General features: G+C 44.8%; 1 protein-coding gene across 1 annotated transcript in view; it reads right to left on the bottom strand.

The window, feature by feature from the left end:
• HIRA (histone cell cycle regulator) overlaps positions 1-24129 on the bottom strand; it is a 75260-nt gene that overhangs the window by 3064 nt on the left and 48067 nt on the right. Inside the window, exons 16-24 of the mRNA XM_037067346.1 lie at positions 20363-20567; positions 19857-19961; positions 18495-18643; positions 17330-17491; positions 16635-16693; positions 16146-16251; positions 14255-14377; positions 13619-13782; positions 11386-11474 (exon numbers count right to left, since the gene is read on the bottom strand). Of these exons, the coding sequence (XP_036923241.1) occupies positions 11386-11474; positions 13619-13782; positions 14255-14377; positions 16146-16251; positions 16635-16693; positions 17330-17491; positions 18495-18643; positions 19857-19961; positions 20363-20567 (1162 nt within the window). The remainder of the gene's footprint in view (positions 1-11385; positions 11475-13618; positions 13783-14254; positions 14378-16145; positions 16252-16634; positions 16694-17329; positions 17492-18494; positions 18644-19856; positions 19962-20362; positions 20568-24129) is intronic.

The following is a 24129-nucleotide window of genomic DNA, read 5'->3' as shown; positions in this document are numbered from 1 at the left end:
CGATTAAATGTCCGAACTTAGATACAAAGGGGAGGAAAAAGAAGAAAAGACACCAGAAAACATGTTTATAAAGCAGATGGAAGATGATGAATGAAAAAATTCATCAAGAAACAGAAAGAAAGCTCCAAGAATACTAGGAATTAAAAAGGGATACACTGCAGACATAGCAAAGAAAAACGGCACTAACAACAACTTTATGCCAACAAAGCTGGACATTAGAGAAAACGGACTAATTCCTAGACAAATATAATTTATTTAAACTGCCACAAAAAGAAATGGGAAATAGGATTTCATTCTTACCGTGAAGAAAGCATCGGGTATACTAGATTTTCATTAATTATTTAATTAATTAATTATTTTATTTATTTATTTTTAGAGAGAGGGGAAGGGAGGGAGAAAGAGAGAGAAACATCAGTGTGCGGTTGCTCTCATGTGGCCCCTAATGGGGACCTGGCCCACAGCCCAGGCATGTGCCCTGACTGGGAATCGAACTGGTGACCCAATGGTTCGCAGCCCACCCTCAATCCACTGAGCTACACCAGCCAGGGCGTATAGTAGATTTTTAAATTGATGTCTAAGAAACTTCTGAGGAACAGATTTTTTCCAATCTTACACAAACCCAGAGAATAAAATAAGAGGAACTATCCCTAATACATTCTAAGAGGCAAATAACCTTGATTCTAACCGCCCCCCCCAAAAAAAGGACAGAATGAGAATAGAAGATCCCAGGCCAATGTGACCCATGAAATCAGATATACAAATCCTCTCTAAATTAGCAATTAATTCTAACAGTGAATAAAAAAAAATAACTTTGACCAAGTTGAGTTTATCCAGGGAAACAAGGAAAATTTAATGTTAGAAAACTTATAATTTACTATATTAACAGATCTTAATATTATGAACAACAAGGCATGAGGCTTGGAAAATAAGAAATGAAATCATTATCTGAGATGACTTGAGTGCTTACTCCACATAGAAAACAATGAACCAGTGACAAATTAATAAAAATAACAGCAGTATGTATAAAGATGGCTCACGACTTAGTGATTATTTGAGATGATTTCACTGCTTATTCCACATAGAAAACAGAACTATTGACAAATTAATTAAAAAATCAAAGTCAGCCCTGGCTGGTGTAGCTCAGTGGATTGAGCGCGGGCCTGCGAACCAGATGATCACGGTTTGATTCCCAGTCAGGGCACATGCCTGGGTTGCAGGCCAGTTCCCAGCAGGGGACTCATGAGAGGCAACCATGCATTGATGTTTCTCTCCTTCTCTTCTTTCCTTCCTCTCTAAAGATAAATAGATAAAAAAAATCTAAAAAAAAAAAAAATCAAAGTCAAACCCTGGCTGGTGTGGCTCAGGAGTTGAGTGCTGGCCTGTGAATCAAAGGTTGCCAGTTCAATTCCTGGTCAGGGCACGTGCCTGGGTTGTGAGCCAGGTCCCCAGAGGTGGTGTGTGAGAGGCAACCACACATTGATGTTTCTCTCCCTCTCTTTCTCCCTCCCTTCCCCTCTGTCTAGAAATAAATAAATAAAAATCTTAAAAAAAAAATCAAAGTCAAATGCACTTATATGCAGCAGCTATGAATAATCAGAAAACATAAAACAATTTATCCTATCATAATGACCACAATTATAAAATACCTAAGAGTAAATCTAACAAAAGATGTTCATGGCCTATGTACTGAACATTACAAAACTTTACTGAAGGAATGAAGGAAAACCTAAATGAATGAAGAGTGCTGATGGGAAGTGTGGCAAGAAGGGAAAATAGACTAATTTGTAGGGTAGAGGCTGCAAGAGGCAGTGGGGGTCACTATGGCACGTAAGAGTTGCGTGGGGACTGCAGGCCCATGGGCACCTGGGAGCAGGAGGTTGTGTGTAGAAAATAAGAACATCTAAGGTTGTAGAGAGGAGCAAGAATGAGACTTTTAAGAAAATAAAAATATTGAAAACAGCTGCATATATGGAGAAATGGGGGAAAACACACACACAAAGGCCTAGAAAAGACCCCCTCCCCCGCCCCCACAAAAGGCTTGAGAGGACGATGAGCTTTCCTCTGGGCTGAGTAGTGAAGCCAGTCTGGAAAGAGGGCTATTTTATTCAAATGCCCAATATTCAATAAAGGTCATAAGGCGTACAAAGAAACAGGGAAACCAGGCCCATTTGACAGAACAAAATAAATCTCCAGAAACTCACCCTAAAGAACACAGGCCTGGCCCTGGCTGGTGTAGCTCAGTGGACTGAGCGCGGGCCTGCGAACCACATGATCGTGGTTCGATTCCCAGTCAGGGCACGTGCCTGGGTTGCAGGCCAGTTCCCAGCAGGGGACACATGAGAGGCAACGATACATTGATATTTCTCTTTCTCTCCTTCCCTTCCCCTCTAAAGATAAATAAATAAATAAAATCTAAAAAAAAAAAAAGAAACACAGGCCTGGAAGTTACATGACAAAGAATTTAAAACAACTGTCTTAAATATGCTAAAAGAGAACATGAATAAGACACATATATGGAATCATTAAAACAATATGTAAACAAAGGGACATTATCAACAAAAATATAGAAATTATAAAAAAAGAATCAAACAAATTCTGGAGCTTAAAAACAGAAAGCCTCACCAGACAGGTTCAACATACAGACAAAAGCAAGAATCAGTGAATGAAATCAGGTTATTTGAAATCACTGAGTCTGAAAAACAAACTGAAAACGGAACGGAAAAGTGAAAATGGAACGGAAAAGTGAAAATGGCCTAAGAGTCTTACTTACAGGACACTATAGTTGACCAATATATATTCATTATGGAAGTCCAAAAAGAATGAGAGGGAGAGATAAAGGGGAAGAGAGTTATTTGGAGAAATAATGACTAAAAATCTCTCATGTTTGAGGAAAGACATGGACCTACAAATCCAATATGTTCAACAAACACTCCATGTAGGAAAAGCCCAAAGGAAGCCATCTGGTGACACATGAGGAAGTCAAACTGTGGAAAGTCAATGCCAAAGAGAGAATCTTGGAAGCAGACAAATGACAGTTGTGCACATAAATGGGATCCTCAATCAGATAATCAGCGTATTTCTCAGCAGAAACACGGAAGGCCAGAAGGCAGTGGGATAACATATTTAAAGTGCTGAAAAAAAAAGCTGACATCTGGAATACCATATAAAAATGTACTTCAAAAAAGAGGGAGAAATTAAGACATTTTCAGATAAATAAAAACTGTCAGAGTTTATTACCATTGGACCTGCCCTACAAGAAATGCTAAAGGGAGTCCTTCAAGTTGAAGTGAAAGAACACTAGACAATACAATACAAAGTTTTCTGGTACAAGTAAATATATAGACAAACACAAACCCATATTATGCAATTTTGTTTGATAATGCCATTAAAAAAGATTTTATTTGTTTTTTTAGAGAGAGGGCAAGGGAGGGAGAAAGAGAGGGAAAGAAACATCAATGTGTGGTTGCCTCTCACACATCCCCAACCGGTGACCTAGCCCACAACCCAGGCATGTGCTCTGATCAGGAATCGAACCAGCAATCCTTTGGTTTGTAGGCCAGCGCTCAATCCATTAAGCCACACCAGCCAGGATAATAACTCCATTTTAAATTCATTTATAGGATTTAAAAACAAAAGCGTAAGAAATTAGAAATCTATGTTAATGGCTACACAATATATAAGGATAGAATTTTCAAAAACTGTATCTTTAGTTTAGTTTTATATCTTCAGATAAACTATATAGTGTATAGACTTCAAAAACATAAAATGTAGCCTGGCTGGTATGGGTCAGTGGACTGAGTGCTGGCCTGTGAACCAAGGGTCGCCAGTTCAATTCCCAGTCGGGGCACATGTCTGGGTTGTGGGCCAGGTTCCCAGTGGAGGGTGCGTGAGAGGCAACCACGTATTAATGTTTCTCTCCCTTTCTTTCTCTTTCTCTCTCCCTTCCCCTCTGTCTAAAAATAAATAAATAAAATATTTAAAAAAAACCAAAATGTGTGGAGTGCACCTGTAAAGAATATGCACTGTTTTGTAGGCAACTGAAATTAAATTATTAGTTGAAAATAAATTGTTATAATTTTAGAATGTTTTTATTATTCCCCATGACTACCAAAAAGAAAATACCTATAGAATATGCACAAAGGAAATGAGAAGGGAATCAAAACATATCACTAAAAAATCAAGTGCACATAAAGCTAGTGAGAGGAAATGAGGGACAAAAAGCTATAAAGCATACAGGGAACAAATAACAAAATGGCAATATTAAGTGTAAATGGATTAAACTCCCTAATCAAAAAATGGATTTTAACAAAACAGAATCCAACTATACGTTGCATACAAGGAACTCAATTTAGAAGTAAGAACACAAATAGGTTGAAAGTAAAAGGATAGAAAACAATAGCCCATGTAAACAGTAACCAAACTAGAGAAGGGATGGCTATACTAATAACAGATAAAATAGGTTTTATGTCAAAAACTATTATAAGAGACCAAGAAGATCACTATATAATAATAAAAGTGTCAATTCATCAAGAAGATGTAAAAATTATAAACAAACATGCACCAAATATCAGAGCTCCTAAGTATATGAAGCAGAGCTCCTAAGTATATGAAGCAAACAGTGTCTAATTGAAAGGATTTACTGGTCAGCTCTATAATAGTTAGAGACTTCAATAACCCCTTTCCCATAATGGATAGAACCATCAGACAAAAGATCAATACGGAAACAGAGGACCTGAAAAACAGTATAGACCAGTTGAACCTGATGAACATACAGAGCACTCTGCCCAACAGCAAAATACACATTTTTCTCAAGTGCACATGGAGCATTCTCCAAGACAGATCATATGTTGGGCCAAAAAACAAGCGTCACCTTGGCTAGTGTAGCTCAGTGGATTGAGTGTGGGCTGCGAACCAAAGGGTTGCCGGTTCAACTCCCAGTCAGGGCATATGCCTGGGTTGCAGGCCAGGTCCCCAGTGGGGGCCATGTGAGAGGCAACTACACAGTGATGCTTCTCTCCTTCTCTTTCTCCCTCCCTTCCCTCTCTCTAAAAATAAATATTAAAAAAACAAGTGTCAATAAGTTTTAAAACACTGAAAGCATAAAAAGTATCTTTTCGAATAATAGTAGAATGAAACCAGAAATCAGTAGCAGAAAAAAAATAGAAAAATTCACAATTGTGTGGAAATTAGACAACACAATGTCAAGCCACTAGAGACTGAAAGAAGAAATCACAAGGGGAATTAGGGGATATCCTGAGAAAAATGAAAATGAAAATATAACGTACCAAAAATTATGGGATGCAGAAAAAGTATTGGTTAAAGAGAAAATTATAGCCATAAGGATCTACCCAGTAGATCTCAAATCATTTAACACAACTTTCCATCTTAAACTAGAAAATAAAAGCAAGTTAAATCCAAAGCAAGCAGAAACAAGAAAGCCATACATATTAGAGCAAAAATAAATAAATGGAGAATAGGAAAAAAGAGAAAATAAAACCAAAATGAATTCTTTTCAAAAGGTCATCAAAGTTGACAAACTTTTAGCTAGAAAGACTAAGAAAAAAAGAGAGAAGACTAAATGACAATCAGAAACTAAACAGGGGCATTACAACTGATCCCACAAAAATAAAACAAATTACAAATGAGAATATTATGAACAACTATTTATCAACAAATAGGGTAACATAGACAAAAATGAACAAATCCTAAAAACACAACCTACTAAGACTGAATCATGAAGAAACAGAAAGTCCAAACAAATCTGTAGCTAGCAAAGAGATTGAATCAGTAATTAAAAACCTCTCGCGCCCTGGCTGGCGTAGCTCAGTGGATTGAGCACAGGCCTATGAACCAAAAGATCACAGTCCGATTCCCAGTCAGGGCACATGCCTGGGGTGCAGGCCAGTTCCCAGCAGGGGCCACTTCCCAGCAGGGCATGCATGAGAAGCAACCATACATTGATATTTCTCTCTCTTCCCTTCCCTTCTAAAGATAAATAAATAAAAATTAAAAAATAAAATTATAAAAACAAAACAAAACAAAAAAACCTCTCAACAAAGGAAAGCCACGGACTAATCAGATGGCTTCACTGGTGAATTTTATCAAACATTAACATAAAAAAGAGTGAACAATTCTCCACATACTCTTTCAAAAAACTGAAGAGCAAACACTTTCAAATTTATTCTTTGAGGGCGGTATTACCCTGATATCAAAGCCAGATAGACATTACAAGAAACACACAGACACACAAACATACAGACCAGTATCGCTTGTAAACATAGATGCAAAAATCCTGAACAAATATCAGCAAACAGAATTGAACAGCAAATTGAAAGCAGTGTAAGTTACGATCAAGTGGGACTTATTCCTTGAATGTAATGATGGTTCAATAAACTAAAATCAAATAATGTAATATATACCACATTAATAGAATGAAGGGAAAAAATCCATCCCAGAAGACCACCTTAACTGATACAGAAAAGCATTTGACAAATTTTGACACTTTCATTATAAAGAACACCCAACAAACTAGTAATGTAAGGCAACTATTTCAATATAATAAAAGCCATCTATAAAAAGCCCATAGCTAACATATATATTCAGTGTTAAAAGACTGAAATGGAAGCTTTTGCTCTAAGGTCAGGAACCAGGCAAGGATGACTACTTTCACTACTTTTGTTTAACATAGTACTGGAAATGCTAGCCGGAGCAATTAGGCAAGAAAAATAAAGAAAACGCATCCAAATTGGAAAGGAACAAGTAAACATATCTCTCTTTGCAGACAACATGATCTTATATGTAGAATACCCTAAAGATACCACACACACACACACACACACACACACAACAACTGTAAGCATTAATAAATTCAGCCAATTTGTAGAATATGAAGCCAACAAAAAAAATGGTTCGTATACATCAACAGTGAATAATATGAAAAGTAAATTAAGAAAACAATTCCATTTATAATAGCCTCCAAAAGAACAAAACACTTAGAAATAAACTTCACCAAGGTGAAAGACTAGTAAATGGAAAACTACAAAATATTGCTGAAAGAAATTAAGAAAACAGAAATAAATGGAAAGATCCCATGTTCATGGATTGGAAGACTGAATATTAAGATGTCAATAATACCAAAAGTGGTCTGTAGATTTCATGCATTCTTTGTCAAGATCCTAATGGCATTTTTCACAGAAACAGAAAAATCCATGTTAAACTTGAAATGAAATCTTCAGGGATCTGAATAGCTGTAAGAATCTTACAAAAAAAAAAAAGATGAAAGGTGGTGGTCTCACACTTCCTGACTTTAAAACATATTTCAAAACTACTGTACTTTTGCCCTGGCTGGTGTGGCTCAGTGGATTGAGTGCCAGACTGTGAAGCAAAGGGTCGCCAGTTCAATTCCCAATCAGGGCATATGCCTGGGTTGCAGTTCAGGTCCCCAGTAGCGGGTGCGTGAGAGGCAACCACATATTTCTCTCTCTCTTTCTCCCTCCCTTCTCCTCTATCTAAAAATAAATATCTTTTGCCCTGGCTGGTGTAGCTCAGTGGATTGAGCACAGGCCTGCGAACCAGCGGATCGCGGTTCCATTCCCAGTCAGGGCACATGCCTGGGTTGCAGGCCAGTTCCCTGCAGGCCAACTCCCAGCAGGGGATGCACAAAAGGCAACCATACATTGATGTTTCTCTCCCTCTCCCCTTACCCTCTAAAGGTAAATAAATAAATAAAATCTTTTAAAAAAAATAAATATCTTTAAAAAATACTGTAGTTTAAAAATTTTGAACTATGTGACTATATTACTATTCAAAATAAAATTTAAAATTAAAAACTAAAAAACACCATGAAAAAATGAAAGAGACTGTGCTTGAACAATAATTAAATAAAAAGAATGAAAGAGTACAAAGTAAACTGCTATTAACAAAGTAAAAATTGTAGTCTGCCTATGGCACCAGGGGTAAGCTACAAGAGGATCTGTCCTCTAGCCCGAAGGCTGATTTCAATACCAACAGCTACAAAGTACCATCTCCTTCCCTGGGCTCTCAGTAATAGATGATGTTCCCCGTTGTTTCAGGCAGCAGTCTGGGACATAGCTCATCATCCTCTCTCTGACCAATGTCACAAGTCCTACAGTGAAGACCTTGGCAGAGGGAGACTTCCAAAAGTAGTCTCTGGCTGAAAACATGGTGGGGAGCAGAGAGCTCAGGCACCCAAAGGGTCGCTTCTTGGTGCTGTAACCCTCTACTTCCTACTTTCCTCCCATGAACACTGGGCTGTAATCCTGGAAGAAAAGAAGCCTGGATCTTTGGGGTCCCTTGAGGTGTGCTGGCAGCTCATATCAAAAGAGTTATTTCCCCAATATATGAAGAATGCCTACAAAGCAATTTGGAGGAATTCTGTCATGAATCTGCTCATGGACCATGAGCAGACCAGCTATTTTAAGTGGTTCACAGAAGATGAAAAGCCGGTGGGACCACACTGACAGTGTCGCCTGGAAAGGAGGTCACAGACTTTCTTGGGCAAATCCCTAATGAGGTTTCCTGCTTAGAGATAGCAAAAACAAGTAGCAGGAAGTAGGGGGAAAGGAGAGTGCACAGCCATGAATTAGTGGTTTGTCTGTATCCTCTTTTACGTGCACTACACTGGCCTAGAATGCTTACCTGCGGGCTGAGACAGAGAACTGCTAGGTAGAGCTCTCTCTGATGTCTGGGGCTAAGGCTGTCAGAGTGGCAACTGGGTCACGGAGTGAAGCCTACAACTTGGCCATGGGAGGGCTTGGTTCCGGTCTCCCACCTAAGATTATCAAGCCACCTGAAGGTAAGGTGTGCTGGGGAAATAGCTCTATTCTTGTGGGTAATTCAGAAAAACCCTTCCCATTGAGAAAGGGAACAAAGCTGGTCAAAGAGAAACAGACCTCACAGAGCTCATGTGCTAGTGATGAAGGACTGAGCTTGGGGGTGAAGCAGGTGGAAATCCAGAAAGACACCTTTGCCTTGGGAACATTTATTGAAGAGGCTAAAAGCACAGCTTCTACCAGACTCGAGGGCCTTAGGGGGATCAAAGAACCATGAAAAGTAGGGTCAGTGGTAAATCACCCCTCTGTGCTGGAACCCCAAAGAAATGCGCTCTAGAACAGGGACAAACTGGTAGTATACTACTCTCTCCACCAATTAGTATCCAGCTTTGAGTCCCCAGCAGCCCAGAGACCTCGATCCCTGAACCGGGTTGAAGGAGCCTTGTAGGGCTGGGGCCAAAAGCTGGTAGCAGCAAATAAAAGTGCCCCATTGAGGAAGGTAACATCACTGAAGCTTCAGATCATTTCTACCAAAAAATTTCAAATATCAAGTCTAGCAGACAATCAAAACTAACCAGGAGGTAGGACAATATAAGGAGGTAAGACAACATAAATGAGAGCTAGCAAACATTTACAGGAAACAGAAACAGATCCACAAGGGCTCTTCAAACTAGAACTATGTTCAAGCAAATAAAACACTAAATTAAAAGTTTGGGGGAGAACTGAAACTATAAAGGTAATAAAACACACTCTAAAAAAAGGATATTGTATCTCTTATGATGGAGAAAATGGAAGAAAATATAATCGAAGAGAACCCAGGAAAATACACAGAATGAAAGACACAGGCTTAGAGCTTTGTGGAACTCCACACACCAAGAGAGCACCCCAAAAGAACTTACAAAGCAATGGAAGTCAGATTTTGGGCAGAGTTTTTAATAGCAACAGTGGATGTAAAAGTCTCTGGTACAATACATTCAAAGCTCTCAGGGGAATTGATTTTGACTCTAAGATTTTATTAGCCAATCAAATTAGGATCTAGTGCAACAAAATAAAAATGTAATAAAGAACAGAGGAGGCTAAGTACACACCGAAGCCGTCAGAGCCTTGTGAGGCGGACCCTTCCGTCTTTCACCCTCATATCACCACTCTCAGCTGTTCCTTTTATGCTGCAAGGACCCCCTCCGCCCCCAACCTCAGGGCCTTTGTACTTGTTGTTCCCTCTACCTGGATGTTCTTTCCCCAAATATATGTGGGGTTTCATCCCTCACCTTTTCTGATCTTTGCTCAGTTAGGTCTTCCTTGATCACCCAATATAAAATAGCACCCTGCCAGTACTCCCTACCCCCACGGCCCTCTATTATTTTTCACAGCATCCTCCCCACCCAACACATTATATGTACTTGTTCATTTGTTTTGAACCTGTCACCCTCCACAAGAGCGAAGATCCATAAAGGCAGGGCCCCGTCAGCCTTAGTCACAGCTGCCTGCCCTGTGCCTGGACTAGACCGGCCAAAGAAGGTGCTCCATCAGTACTTGCTCAGTGACTGAGTGAAGCACTGGAGCTACTTCTTGGGCCCACACCTTCTCCAATCCCTCACCAAGCCGCTCCTTTTCCAAGTTAATCAATGCACTAGCCAAAAGATCCTGGAGGTGACCATACATTCATTATTCTCTTTCCCTCATCTACTCCACATCCACCCTCCCATATACCAAATCTTTTCTGTTCTGCCTCCAAAATACATTTAGAATTTGTCTTCTTTCCCCTATTGGCAACTATCACACTGATCCAAGTCACCTGCATCTATTGCCAGAACTGTTGAAAAAACAACCCTGATTAGTTTTCTATGTCAGTCCACGTCACCTCTGCTGACAGGTCTTCTACATCAGTTTACATCACATCTGTGCAAAATCCTTCAGTAGCTCTCACTGCCTAGACTAAAAGTCCGCTTCTCACAGGCCTTCCATGCTGCACTTCCTGCTTACCTCTTTTGCCTCTTCCCACGCCACCCTCTCTTTGGCCTCCTATATCCCATACACAGTAGCTTTAATGTGCCCTCTTCGCATCTTCTACTACCTCCACCAGGAAACTCTCCCCAGGGCTTTGCAGAGCTGGCTCATTTTTATTCTCAGGTTTCATCCTCAGAGTCCTCTTCTGAGTTCTTCTCTGGTCACTCTTTCCCAGGCATGCTTTTCCCACTGACCTGCTTATTTCCTTCTTAGCATAATTCACAGCCTAACCTATTCTGACTAAATCGCTCACTTGCTTACATCTGCCTTCCTACCAGACTATAAGCTCTACGAGGACAGGGAAGGAGCTTTCATCTTCACTACTGAACAAGCCCACAGCCCTGGGAAGGCAACCTTCCTCAGGAGAGCTGCATGGCTGAGTGCTCCCTAGGCCGGATGCGGAGGGCCCAGCTCCTGCTAGACTGTGCAGTGCAGGCATCTCACCTGCTCACTGACGCTGGAACCCAAGGCAGTATGCTGGAGACATCGAATGAGGAAGAATTTCAAAGCACGTTGGCTTACTTTTTAAACCTCCACCTTCACTTTTCAAGAGAATTCTTGTGGCAAGAATGAAAGAAGCACCTACCACTACCGTTGACTCCCACTGGCTTCCAGTGGAGTAGTGAACCGGACCCAGTAAGTCCTTGCATATTTCTCGGAGTCGGTATTCAAACCCTAATTATAGAAAAAACAAAAGAACAAAAACAAAACAAAACAAAACAGAAATAGGAACACATTACAAAAAGAAATAAAAAATCAAGAATATGCTATGTTGTGTATATCAAAACAGAATGAACAAATGCTTATTTTGTTGCCTATGAAGGGCAGATGCCTCTTGCATGTCTCAGTTTGGGGCACCGAGACTCATGATGACAGGTTCTTACTCACCTACTTGCTTGACAAGGCATGCGGTGGCCCCTCTGAGCACTGGGCCGATGAGAAAAAAATGAGATGTGGCTAACTCCAAGATGAACTCCCCAAGGTTATGGGAAAATGTGGAAGGTTGTAGGAGGAGGGAAGAGGGTTAGTCAGATTCATTTGAGAGAAGACAACTTGGCAGCCAGGGTGAGAGATCAGCAGGGCTAGGTGGTAACAGATGGTAAGGGTATGAGTTTAGACTGAGGAGGTGGTGACTGAGCAGAGGAGACAGGAGAAACAGGCAGGGCCCGTCAACTCAAGGGTTATGGGTAGAACCAAGTGGAATGCCAGAAATGCTAGAGGCAGCTCAGGGAGGGGGCAGATGGGGACTGTTGGCACTGGGGGCAGCTGAGGCCACAGGGAATGGATGAAATCACCCAAAGATAAAGGTGGGAATAAAGAGGATGAAGCTGGAATCTGAGGAATTTCAGGAGTGGGATCTCCCTTTAAAACTCAAGTGTCCCTTTTACAGTGAGGAAGCAAGGGATAGCGAGAGGTGACTTATGTACCGACCCTGGAACAGGCACGTGAGAGAGGAAGAGAAGCAAGCGGCAGAAGCGATCGCAGGAAGGGGTGCAGGCCCCAGAGGGGCAGCGACTTTACGCAGGGCAGCAGGGTGAGTCCTGACCAACACCTAGGATGAAGCAAACCAGACAGGAGCCGGAGGAAGGATTTCCCCAGCAGAGTCGGGTGTGAAGCCCAGAAGTTACTGGAGCATCCTAGAAAAGAGGTGAGGACTTGGAAAGGTTGGGTGTTTAGAAATGCCACTGATCAAATGTGCTGGGCGACCACACATTGGGTGGGAAGAATACATGTCGAACTTGTTACTGGAGTTTGCTGGGGAAGGGCTTGGGGCTGGTTGGTCAGCCATGTTTGGTCAGCCGTGGAGTTGGTCAGCCATGTTTGTTGTCATTAGGAATGTATATATATTATATATTGTAAGGTGTATATATACACCTAGTTGCATCAGAGGCAATGTAACATGTGAGTTCTGAGAGTGACATTTGTAGAGGTTTGACATGTTTTTTCCTGTCTTTTCTATACTTCATTCCCCATGTCCCCTAAATCATAAAGGAAAGGAAAAGGGTGCTGTCAAAAGCAAAGCAAGGCCAGAAAAGGCTGAGGGGGAGGCTGCTTGGTAACCTGCATGTTGACACAGACAGAACTTTGAGAGGGACAATCCCCAGGTCGCAGCCCTGGAGGCCAAGTTCAAAGGGAAGGAAGGCTGGTAAGGCAGACTCCATGCTTGCCTACCAGAGAGTTGAGAGGCTTTGGAGGTCACCATAAGAAGAGGACAATCACCTCCTGCAACACACCTCACTTTTGCTGAACAGGGACAGTGTGGGTAAGGGTATACTGAGAAGGGGACACAGGCGCTGAGAGCCCTGACAGGGAAAGGTAGGCCAGAAGGACATGGGAGGTGCTGGACAGCAGGACAGTCCTTCCAGGGCACAAGGGAGCTCAGGAAAGGAAGAGGAATGCAAGCACATTGGATGCTACAAGAAGACACCCTTCTCTGGGGTGACCGGCTCACTGACCATTGAGGCTCCAAGGGTGTGAGAAGTCTAAGCATCACATTTGCATGTCTTTTCACATATCCTCTGCCCTTGCTCCTTCCTGCTGTTGATCCTCCTGACCCTCAGGGAGCTGCTGGTATTGGGGCTGGATGCCTGCTGAGCTGCCCTGACCCAACTCAGGATAGGAGATAGGGAGGTTGGGAGACCACCATTTTGATGGGAGAGCTGGAGGCAAGGGCCTCTGGGATGCCATGGCAGACCAGGAGGAAAAGGAGCCCTAGGCCACTGCACCTCTGTCCCAATTCACAGGCTTGAGGAGGGTTGTACTAGGACAGGGATTGTGAGCTGGGCCCAGGAGAATGGAGGGGCTACCAGGAACCTCACCTTCATTCACGAGGTACCGCGCGTAGAGGAGGAGCCAATGGCGATACTCGTGACTGGACTGCAGGGTGAGGGCCGCTGCGACCTGGTTCTCTAGGTAGGCCAGGGTAGTCTCCTGCTGCACCACATGAGGCACGGAGAAAAGCCGGGCTGCCTGCCTCCCTGAACTGCGGAAACATGTCATGAGGCAGTGGGTACTATGTGGGGCAGGAGGCTGTCACTGTGCACCCCAGGGCAACCCGAGAAGCCAGCAGGGGTGTAGATATCACTCCGCACTGGCCCACCCATCCCTATGTCCCAGCTGTGGACCCTCTGGATGCTCTGGTACCCCAGGTGTACCCCACTCTGCACCTGCTATTTAGACTTCTGAGGTGACAGGCCAGAGGCCCAGACCCCCAGACAAAATACATGGGTGTTCATGATCCGTAGAACCTCAGACTGCCACCTGGGCCCCAAAGTAATAGGGCTTGCATCCCAGCACCCTGAGGTATTATCAAATGTGGGCCCCAAACTCATGACACCTATGGCCTGCCTGTGCTGGGCAGCAGCTGGGCATAGGGAAGAGCAATCAGAGAGCTGGTCTGGGTGGGACTATACTTGCACGACCCAGCCACCTCTCCCAGCATTCAGGTCACCTACGTGGAGGCACGGCCCTGGACTATGGCTAAGGGTCCCGAGCACAGCATGGCGTCCTGGGGAGGCAGGCTGCTCCTGAAGTCCGCACACTGGGCCAGGGAGTCCTGCTTGTCAGAAACCAGGTTCCTGGGGAGGCAAAAGCAGAAGCTGAGCTCAGAAAGACCAGGAGGTCCAGCAGAGCAGGCGGGCGGTGAGGCTGCCAAGAAGCAAGCACCTCCCAATGTGTTACCAGAACACCACTGAAGGCTGAGTTCTCACCATGGGCCCCTCATAGACGGGTTTAATAACATGGGGACATTAATGACAGTGAAGGTCACTGGCAAGGGTTTTGTGGCAAACACTTCAGCCCTGTGGTCTTGGTTCCTGGGGCCAGGAGGCCTATGTGTGAAGTGTGCCTGAAATGCCTGCATGGAAGCTCTGAGGGATGCCGGAGCTCCAGCCTTCCTGTGCTTCCACAACACCCGAGGAGGTCAGCTCGTCACCTTCTCGAGACCCTTCGCATCTTTGTAAAACACTCTTCACCCACTTTTAAAACAGCCAGGTGCCTTTGTAAACATGTGCACAATACAAAGGGTCGACATTTCCCTTCTCAAATACCTGGCTTGTTTCCGTTATTAATCCTACAATATACAACACTTCACAACATGGAGGAGCAGGCCGTGGGGAGTTTGGGGGTTGATTTGGGTTTTTTAAATCAGGAAAGAGATCTTAGTGTGGGATACACTTGTATCTGGTAACTCTAAACAGAAAAGTGCTGGATGACTTGGGTCTGAAGGACCAAAGGTGCAGGCGAAAGAATCTCTCAGAGTGGCTGGTGCGCAATGTACACAGTTTACATGTCTGGGTTAAGATCGCTGATGTATAAAGGAATTTAACAAATCCCAGAGAAGGGCTCCAGCCCTGGCCAGGTGGCTGAGTTGGTTGGAGCATCTTCCCGTACACAAAAAGGGTTTGATTCCTGGTCGGGGCACGTATGGAAGACAATAATAGATGTTTCTCTTTCTCTCCGTCTCCCTGCCTTCCTCTCTCTCTCTCTAAAGTCAATAGACATATCCACAGGTGAGAATTAAAAAGAAAAATTTTTTAAAGGTTTTATTTATTTTTAGAGAGAGGAGGAAGAAGGAGAGAAATATCAATGTGTGGTTGCCTCTTGCAGTCCCCCTATGGGGGTCCTGGCCTAGGCATGTGCCCTGTCCAGGAATCGAACCCATGACCTTTTGGTTTGCAGGCTGGCACTCAATCTACTGAGCCACACCAGCCAGAGCTAAAAAAAAAAATTCTTATAAAAAAAGAGAGAGAGAGAGAGGAAGGAAGGAAGGCAGGCAGAAAGGAAGGAAGGGCTCCAAATTCCAAAATGGGCAGAGGAAAGGTGCAGACCGTCACACGTGGCGATGGTGCAATCTTACTAGTTCACTAAGCTGGAAATGCCACTTGCCTTCAAAAACTAACATGTGCTGGTGACACTACTGTGAAGCTGACTCACCTATGCTGATGATGGCTAAGGAAGCCAGGCTGGAAACATATATTCACAACCACAACATTTTTCAAATGTCTACTCCAAGCGAAGTCACCTCAGAGAACGATGCAGACAAAGGAAAGCTCCCTGTGCATGGCGCTGACAGCAGAGAGGCTGTGGGCCACCAGCCCCTCACAGTGACAGTAGGGCCTACACAGGCATGTCTGAGCTCTGTCTCCAGCAGACAGAGCACATCAAAGCTGTCACTGCAGCTTCCACTCCAGGAACAGAGTGGAAAGTTGACTTCACCAACTTTCAGGAGAAGTCAAGCCAGCCAGGCCTAACCACCGGAACCAGAGGCCTTAGTTCGCTGCTCTGGGCTCCAGCTCAGACAGATACTCTCCCTGAGGCTGGGCTGGGGAATGGTGGCTTACTTACCATGTAGAAAGCGACGGATTAAAGCAGTACGCCTTTCCATCAGACAGGTTCATTACTGGGATTCCATGCTGTGTGAGTAAGATCTGTGACACAGTCATATCACTTCCTGCAGAGACACAACAAGAATAGGTCTGGGTGCATTCTGATCAGCAAGTGCTGGCGCATGCACCAAGGAGACGTCTAACAATGGCTTCCAGTCCCAGCAATGGCACCTTAATGCTGACTCGGCAACCGGGCAATCTCTTCTCTGTGGGTGCTGCTTTCTCTGCCACCCACCAGGTTCTTTATTAACTCTCAAGGAGCCAAAAACATGTGGCTTAGAGAGGGTCCTCTCTGCAATGTAATTATGACACCCTGTCACACTGAATACCTTGGGCTGGGCCCAGAGATGGGCCCTGGCTCTCTATGTAGGTTGAGTGGGGCCTGGGACTCAAGCTGCCCTGCTCCCCTCCCTCCCTAGGGGACCAGGGACCTCGCACTGCCAGTTACCTGCCAGGATGGAGTGTAGAGATTCTTCCTTTACCACAACCACCTGTCTGTGAACATCCCTAGGAAGGAGAAAAGGAAGAGCTTATCCTCCAATCTGGGTGAATGCATCAGAGTGTACCTCGCTGCTCAGACTCCTCCTCCACAGTCTTTAGGGCACACTTTGCTCTGGCCTCCTCTGAGAGGAGCTCTGGGCCACAGTGGGTTCTGCTCCCCATGAGTGACTTTACTTCCTCCACTAAGTCTATAGCAAAGGGTTCAGGCAACAGAGCTGTGGGGCTTACCACCGATGCTGTACCAACTTTGGGAGAAGTGTGGCCACACTGTGGCGGCTGAGATCCCATTTCTAATGAATATCACATAAGGACTCTGGCACATGCAGGTAGGCACTGTGTTTTGTCACGTGGTTTGCTCCTATAAGGGTGGCAGCAGGGGTAGGCGTCCTGGTCCACTTCTGCTTGCACATCTGCCCCCAATGTGCGTGTGTGCGTGCGCACACGGTGGCTATCACAAGCAGTGTCTGGTGTCCGACTGCTTGGGGTCTCTTTGGCTGTTAAGACCCCCACAGTAGCAGTACCCAAGGGCATGTTCACCAGGTGCCCTCCTGGGCTGCCTCCCCTGTTGCTGCAGTGAAGAGGAACCCGCACAGCCTTCTCTTGCCCTGCCAGAGCCCACCTCGCCCCAGGCCGGTCTCTCACCAGACAGATAACGTGGCTGCAGCAGTGAGTGCCATGACGTAGAAGCCTGTGCAATGCAACGTGGAGATTGGGGACGAAAGGAGGATGGGAGGGAGGAGGCGGCGACCACAGGCAGAGAACACGGACAGCATCCTCTTTTCACAGGCGACACATACCACGTCACTGAGAAGGCAGAGTGTGGATAGGTGTCATGATGATCAGGTGCTGTGGCAAAGGTAGGAGCCCCAAGACACAGTCCTCCCTCTACACGGACCTGAGCCTGAGTGGGCGCAGCAGAAGAGGAGGGGACAGGGCCTGCCAATGGGACTGGGGCAGGGTAGGGCAGCAGGGCTGATGAAACCTGAGACCTCTCCTTAGAGACTATATTCTCCTCCCTCACTGGGCTGTTCAAGCTTTTCTGTGCTGACCCTAATGCTGACCCGGGGGGTGGGGCTTCAGAGGACCACTGCACTGATGGTGATACAGGAAGCACATTTCACTTGTCATATGAGGCCACAGAGCTCCCACTTGACAGTCTCTTGGCTACAACTAGCCAAACTAGTCCCCCAAAAAGCGAGGGCACGACAGAGCACATCTCCACATGGGACGCCAGCTGTGTGCTCAGAAAGCCTTTGTGGCTGGAGTGGAGGAGGTGTACACAGGTACAGCTCCACAGGGTAGCAGCCCAGATGCCCATGGGAAGGCACTGGGTGGCTAGCACTGAATTAAGGTCTCCCCTCACAGTGCATAATCTCAAAAGGGTTGGGATGAGGCCTCAGGGGCAGTCAGAAATCTATCCTGACCTTGGATTAAAATCTGGGATCCGGAGAAAGAACCACCCCAAGTCAGAGCCAGGCAGAGCTCCTCCTGGGACTCGAGATTTCAGAATTCTGGGCAGACAAGGGAATCAGAACACCTGGGTCAAAAATCCTGGTGTGGGTGAGCCGCTAGGACTCAGCTTCCCTTCCTGTGCCACGGAGATAACGAAGCCAACTTCACTGGGTGTTGCAGCGACTGAGATGGCAGGTGCACGCACTCAGCCCAGAGCGAGGTCTGGCGCAGGTCTCCACGGGAGCTAGCGCTCGGGGGCAGCTCATCCTCTCCGACAGCAAGTGCGCTGCACAGCACAACACACGGTGCTTGCTTTACAAGAAACGCTGTGCCGGGGGAAGACCCTTGCCCTTACCAGCTACCGGCAGCAGTGAGGATGCGGCTGGTGAGCACTGTCTCCCACTCCTTCCCTTCCCGGTTACACTTCAAGCGGCTCAGCTTCACTCCCCCCACTGCTGTCACTTCATTCTCCACCTCAATGTACATGGAGGGGTCGGAGCTCACCTGAATGGAGGGAAGCAAACACGACATTCTTTTCAGGTAATGGTGGGCCCACCAGACTTGGGTCATGGGACAGGGGAGGCATTAGACGCCCATAGCCCTGGGCCTGAGGCAGAGGTAAGACGTAAGAGACAGACAGAGCTGGCCAACAGAAGGGTGGTGGTAAGGGTGGGGATAGGGTGGGGGACCAGAGGGCTGAATGTATGGCCTGCCAGGGCAGGGCGAATGTTGGGAGCTGGTTTGTGCCTGGTCATCCGTGCAGCAGAGCAGAGAACTGGTACCTAAGCTGAAGACTCCAGAGTTTCCTGACCCCTCCTCTCCCAAGGGAGCCTGCAGAGAAGCTGTGTGACTTGTCCACGAGCACACTGCAAGTGAGGACCCCAGCCAGCTGGGGTCAGAGCTGCAAGTGAGACATGGATCTCTGGCCTCCAAGCTGAAGGCCTTCAAAGATGGCAGTGCTTGACAATCATGAAGTCTGTGCCAGTGTCTAAAGGGAAAGTCTAGAAAACCCAAAGTCCCCTCTAGTTCCTTTGGTACTAAGCTCTGTCTGCTCATCTGAAACCAACCTCATAGGAGTGTGCTCAAAAGAGCATGCGTAGAAGCTCTTGGTTCAGTGCCTGGCTCCACATCAGCTCAGCCTCATTTTTTGCATCTGGGGAAATAACTGATAATCTGTGTGGAAAACCAGGCAGAACGGCTGAATACTTTGTACTCATTGTAGCCGCACGAATGGGTGACCTGAGGCAGAGGACCATATGGAAACCAAGAACAGTCCCAAGCAGCACTCAGTGGTGAAACGCACTGGGACCACTGGAGGAGTTTGGGAGAGGGGCTGTGCTCCCTGCCTCTAGGCTGCCGGGGACCAAGTACAGAGCGCCAAGGAGGCTTCCAGGAGAAGTGACACTCGAGACAAATCTGGAAAGATCTGTGTACCCAGAAGATGGCAGCAGGAACTGTGAGGGCAAAGCCAGAGGAGAAAGAAGTGTGCGGGCAGGGGTGAGGGGAGCGAGGAGAGTCCTGCAGAACAGGCTAGCAATCTTGCTAATAAGCCTGGAGGCTGCCCTGCCGACTACAACATCCCCCAGAAGGTGATGGAGAGCCACTGGGAAACAGCCCTGTCTATGACAACTCAGGGTTTACACTGGGGCTTGGGGAAGAAGTGGGGACAGAGTGAGAGGGAAAACACTTGTGAGGGAGAGGCAGGCGGCCTGCTCACCTGGAGCGTGAATGCTCTCTGGGGGCCCGGCATGGGTAGCTTCAGTGCAGGCGCTGGCACAGACAAACACACAGTGTCCTTTTCTGCGGTCAGAGCAGCTGGGGACTGCAATAGCAGAAATGTCCTTAAGCCCCTCCCCAGCACTGTAGGACAGTGTCAGGTAAAGGTGAGTCAACTAGAGGTGAAGCCAGGCCAGCTCCCCAGGCATTTCCACCCACTCTGGGAGGACAACAGTGCAGATAGATGTGTGCTCCAGTGATCCCACTTGACAGATGAGGTAACTGACACCAGGAAGCTGCTCCAGGGCTCGGTTGAGGGCAGGTCTGAGGGGGAGCATGGCCTCCATGCTACCTCCAGGGGAGCGCATGTCTAAACCAGCTGTTCCCACACTGGTGAGGCACACTGTGGCGTACAGGGCCTCCCATCTCCCATCTGGGCACATGCAAGCTCCAACACTGAGCTCAACAGGTGGACTGGGGAAGGTGGCACAGGTTTGCTGGCCTCACCTGGACAGACAGAGACATGGGCATGAGTCGTGAGTCCTTCCGGGGTCGCCCTTTCTTCTTTTTCTCCACTGTCTCCACCTCAAGCTCCAGCTTTCGCTTGGAGAGTGAAGAGGGCTTGGTCACAGGAACCTTCTCATCGCTATCACTGCTGCTTTCCAGCAGGTCCCGGGGCCTCAGCTCTTTCACAAGGTTCTGCTCTTTCAACCTGCACAAACACAGACAAGAAAAACAAAACCTACAGACCAATACCTCTCATGAACATAAATACAAAATCAACAAAATACTAGCAAACTGAAACCAACAATGTACCAAAAAGAATAATATACAATGATGAAATGAGATCTGTTCTAGGTGTGCATACAGGTGCAACATTGAAAAAACATCTATGTCAAAACCAAGCATCTAGACATGATAAAAACTCTTAGCAAACTAGGAAAGAGTAGAACTGCCTCAATTCGATAAATAATATCCAGAAAAAACCTAGAGCTAACAAAGACATATTGCTTTATTTCTAGACTTACTTCTATTCTTTTGACCTTATGTGTATGCTTGGGCTAAAACCACAATGTCATGATTATTATTGCTTTATAGTTAGGTTTGAAATCAGGAAGTGAGAGTCCCTCAACCTTACTTTCTTCCCAAGACTGTCTGGCTACTTTGGGGCCCCTGACTTTCCATATGAATTTTGGGATTAACTTTCCAACTTCTAAAAAAAAATAAAAAGCCCTGGCTGGCGTGGCTCAACGGATTGAGTGCTGGCCAGTGAACCAAAAGGTTGCTGGTTCACTGGCCAGAGGCAACAGATCAATGTATCTCTTGTACATTTCTTGCAAACTGATTTTTCTCTACTTCTCTAAAAACAAAAAAAATTAAAAATAAAAAAGAAGACAATTTCCCTGGCTGGTATAGCTCAGTCCCTGGCTGGTGTAGCTCAGTGAATTGAGCGCAGGCCTGCGAACCACATGATCGTGGTTTGATTCCCAGTCAGGGCACATGCCTGGGTTGCAGGCCAGTTCCCAGCAGGGGACTCATGAGAGGCATCCATACATTGATATTTCTCTCCTTCTCTCCTTCCCTTCCTCTCTAAAGATAAATAAATTAAAAATCTTTTTTAAAAAAAGAAGACAATTGGAATTCTGAAAAGCATTGTGATAAACCTGTAGGTCAATTTGGGGAGTCACCATCACCGTCATAATATCATCTTCAAGTCCATGAACATGAAATGTCTATCCATTTAATCAGGCCTCCTTTAATTATTTTCAACAATGTGTTGAACTGTGTTCCTTCACTACAGTGTCCAGAGTCTAAGTTTTATACTCATTCTGTAACTCTTGTTAAAATTTTTTAAAACAGATTTTTATTTGTTTATTTTAGAGAGGGGGGAAGGGAGGAAGAAAGACACAGAGAGAAACACTATATGCAAGAGAAACATCAATTGGTTGACCCCTGCATGCTGCCAACCGGGGACCTGGCCTGCAATCTAGCTATGTACCCTGACCAGGAATTGAACTGGCGACCTCTCAGTTTGTAGGACAATGCCCAATCCACTGAGCCACACCAGTCAGGGCTCTTTAGTTAAATTTATTCCTAAGTATTTTATTCTCTTTTATGCTGTTGTAAATAGAATTTTTGTCTTATCTTCATTTTTGGACTGTTCTTTGCAAGTGTACAGAAATACAAGTGATTTTTATGTGTTGACCTTGTATCTCACAACCCTGCTTAAGTCATTTAGCCTAGAAACTCTAGTATGATGTTGCACAGAAGCTGGGAGAGCTGATATCCTTGTCTTGTTTCTGACCTTAGGGAAAAGGCATTCAGTCTTTTACCACCAAGTTTATGTTAGTTATGGGCTTTTCAAAGTGCCCTTTATCAGGTTAGGGAAGGTAGCCTTCTACTTCTTCTTTGCTGAGTTGTTTTTTTTTAAATCATGAATAGGTATTGGATTCAGATCATGTGGTGTATTTTTTCCCTAGTGATAGTACATTACATGAGTTAGTTTTCACATGTTGAACCAACTTTGCATTTCTGAGATCAATCCTACTTGGTCACTGTGTCCGCTTCTTTATATGTTGCTATATTTTTGAGGATTTTTGCGTCCATATTCCTAAGAGATACTGGTTTGCAGTCTTTTCTTGTGGTATCTGTGTGCTTTTGATACATAGATACAGAAGATCTATATAGATCTTCTATAGAAGAAGTTTGGTAACTCACAGTCCGTTAGAAAATGTTTTGACCTCTTCTATTTGTTGGAAGAGTTTGTGAAGAATTGGTATTACTTATGTAAATGATTGGTAGGATAAAGAATAAAGCCATCTGTGCTTTTCTTTGTGGGCAGCTGTTTTGATTACTCATTCAAAGTCTTCACTTGTTATAGGTCTATTGATATTGTCATTTCTTCTTGAGTCAATTTTGGTAGTTTATGTCTTTCAAGAAATTTATCCATTTCACCTAAGTTATCTAACTTATTGGTATACAATTAAATACCTTCATCTTTCTTATTTTTAAAAAATTTTTAAAAAATATTTTGTTCATTTATCTTTAGAGGGGGAAGGGAAGGAGAGAGGAAGAGAAACATCAATGTATGGCTGCTTCTTGTGCATCCCCTGCTGGGAACTGGCCCCTGCTGGGAACTGGCCTGCAACCCAGGCATGTGCCCTGACTGGGAATCAAACCGTGATTGTCTGGTTCACAGGCCTGCGCTCAGTCCACTGAGCTACACCAGCCAGGGCCTCATCTTTCTTATTTTTGTAAAATTGGTAATAATTTCAACTCTTTCATTTCTGATTAATTTACTTTATAATTATATTTTAATACAACTATATACTGTCTTTTTCAAATAACACTGTTTAAACTATTTTCCCATAGTTCTTCAGTCTCCATAAATATTAATGAGAAGTTCATAATCAACAGCTTACTTTTTCAACATTTGTCTTTTAAGGAAGTTGGGTAAATGTGTTCCACTATACTGCTGAATAAACACCTCTGGACATGACAGAACCCCTGGGTCAAAGACACTGTCATTGACCTCTGTTTTTTCTCTATTTGTATGAGATGACACCTGAAGGGAGTTGCTTAACTCAAGGCCACATAGATTTACATCTATGTTTTGTTCTAAGAGTTTTAAAGTTTTAGCTCTTTCATTTAGTTCTTTGACCCATTTTGAATTAATTTTTATATATGGGAAAGTATATTAATCTTTCCTCACATTTTCTGTTTAATATTTCATGTCACTGATTATTTTAAACATATTCATTTGACAGTCTTCACATGCCAATTTATGATCAGAGGTTTAGAGAGGTCTAAACCACTTGTCACATTAAGTCTCCTGATGTACGTGCATTACACACTCACTGTTTTTTAATGTGTTTTGTTGCTCTGGATTGAATCCATCTTGGGCAGTGCTTTATTGGTGGGCGAGCTGTACTCCCTGGAATGAAGGAAAGTCCCTGGCAGGACTAATTTATACTTGCTTTGCCAAATGGCTGTGTGCGTTAACTAGACCAGAATTGCCTTCTCTGGTTGTTCCTTGGCTTGGTGATTTCGAGAGGACAAAGGTTTTGTTAAACTCACCCCCAACCCGTGTGAGGGCAGGCCTGTGGACATATAGTCCCACAGGACTTGGCTGCTGTGTGCTAAGGGAGGTGCAGAGAGTGGGCAAGAAGCAAGAGCTCAACCGCAGGGCAACACCATCAAAGCCTTCCATCTCTCAAACCATTTCCGGCTCCTCTTCTGGGCAAACTCGGGGCTCCATTCAAACAATTTTTCAG

This window comes from Sturnira hondurensis, unplaced genomic scaffold, assembly GCF_014824575.4.
Source record: "Sturnira hondurensis isolate 20B ecotype Veracruz unplaced genomic scaffold, ASM1482457v3 Scaffold0017254, whole genome shotgun sequence".
In the NCBI taxonomy this organism is placed as follows: Eukaryota; Metazoa; Chordata; class Mammalia; order Chiroptera; family Phyllostomidae; genus Sturnira; species Sturnira hondurensis.
The sequence above is the reverse complement of the archived record's forward strand: the minus strand, read 5'-3'. Positions and strand labels throughout refer to the sequence as shown.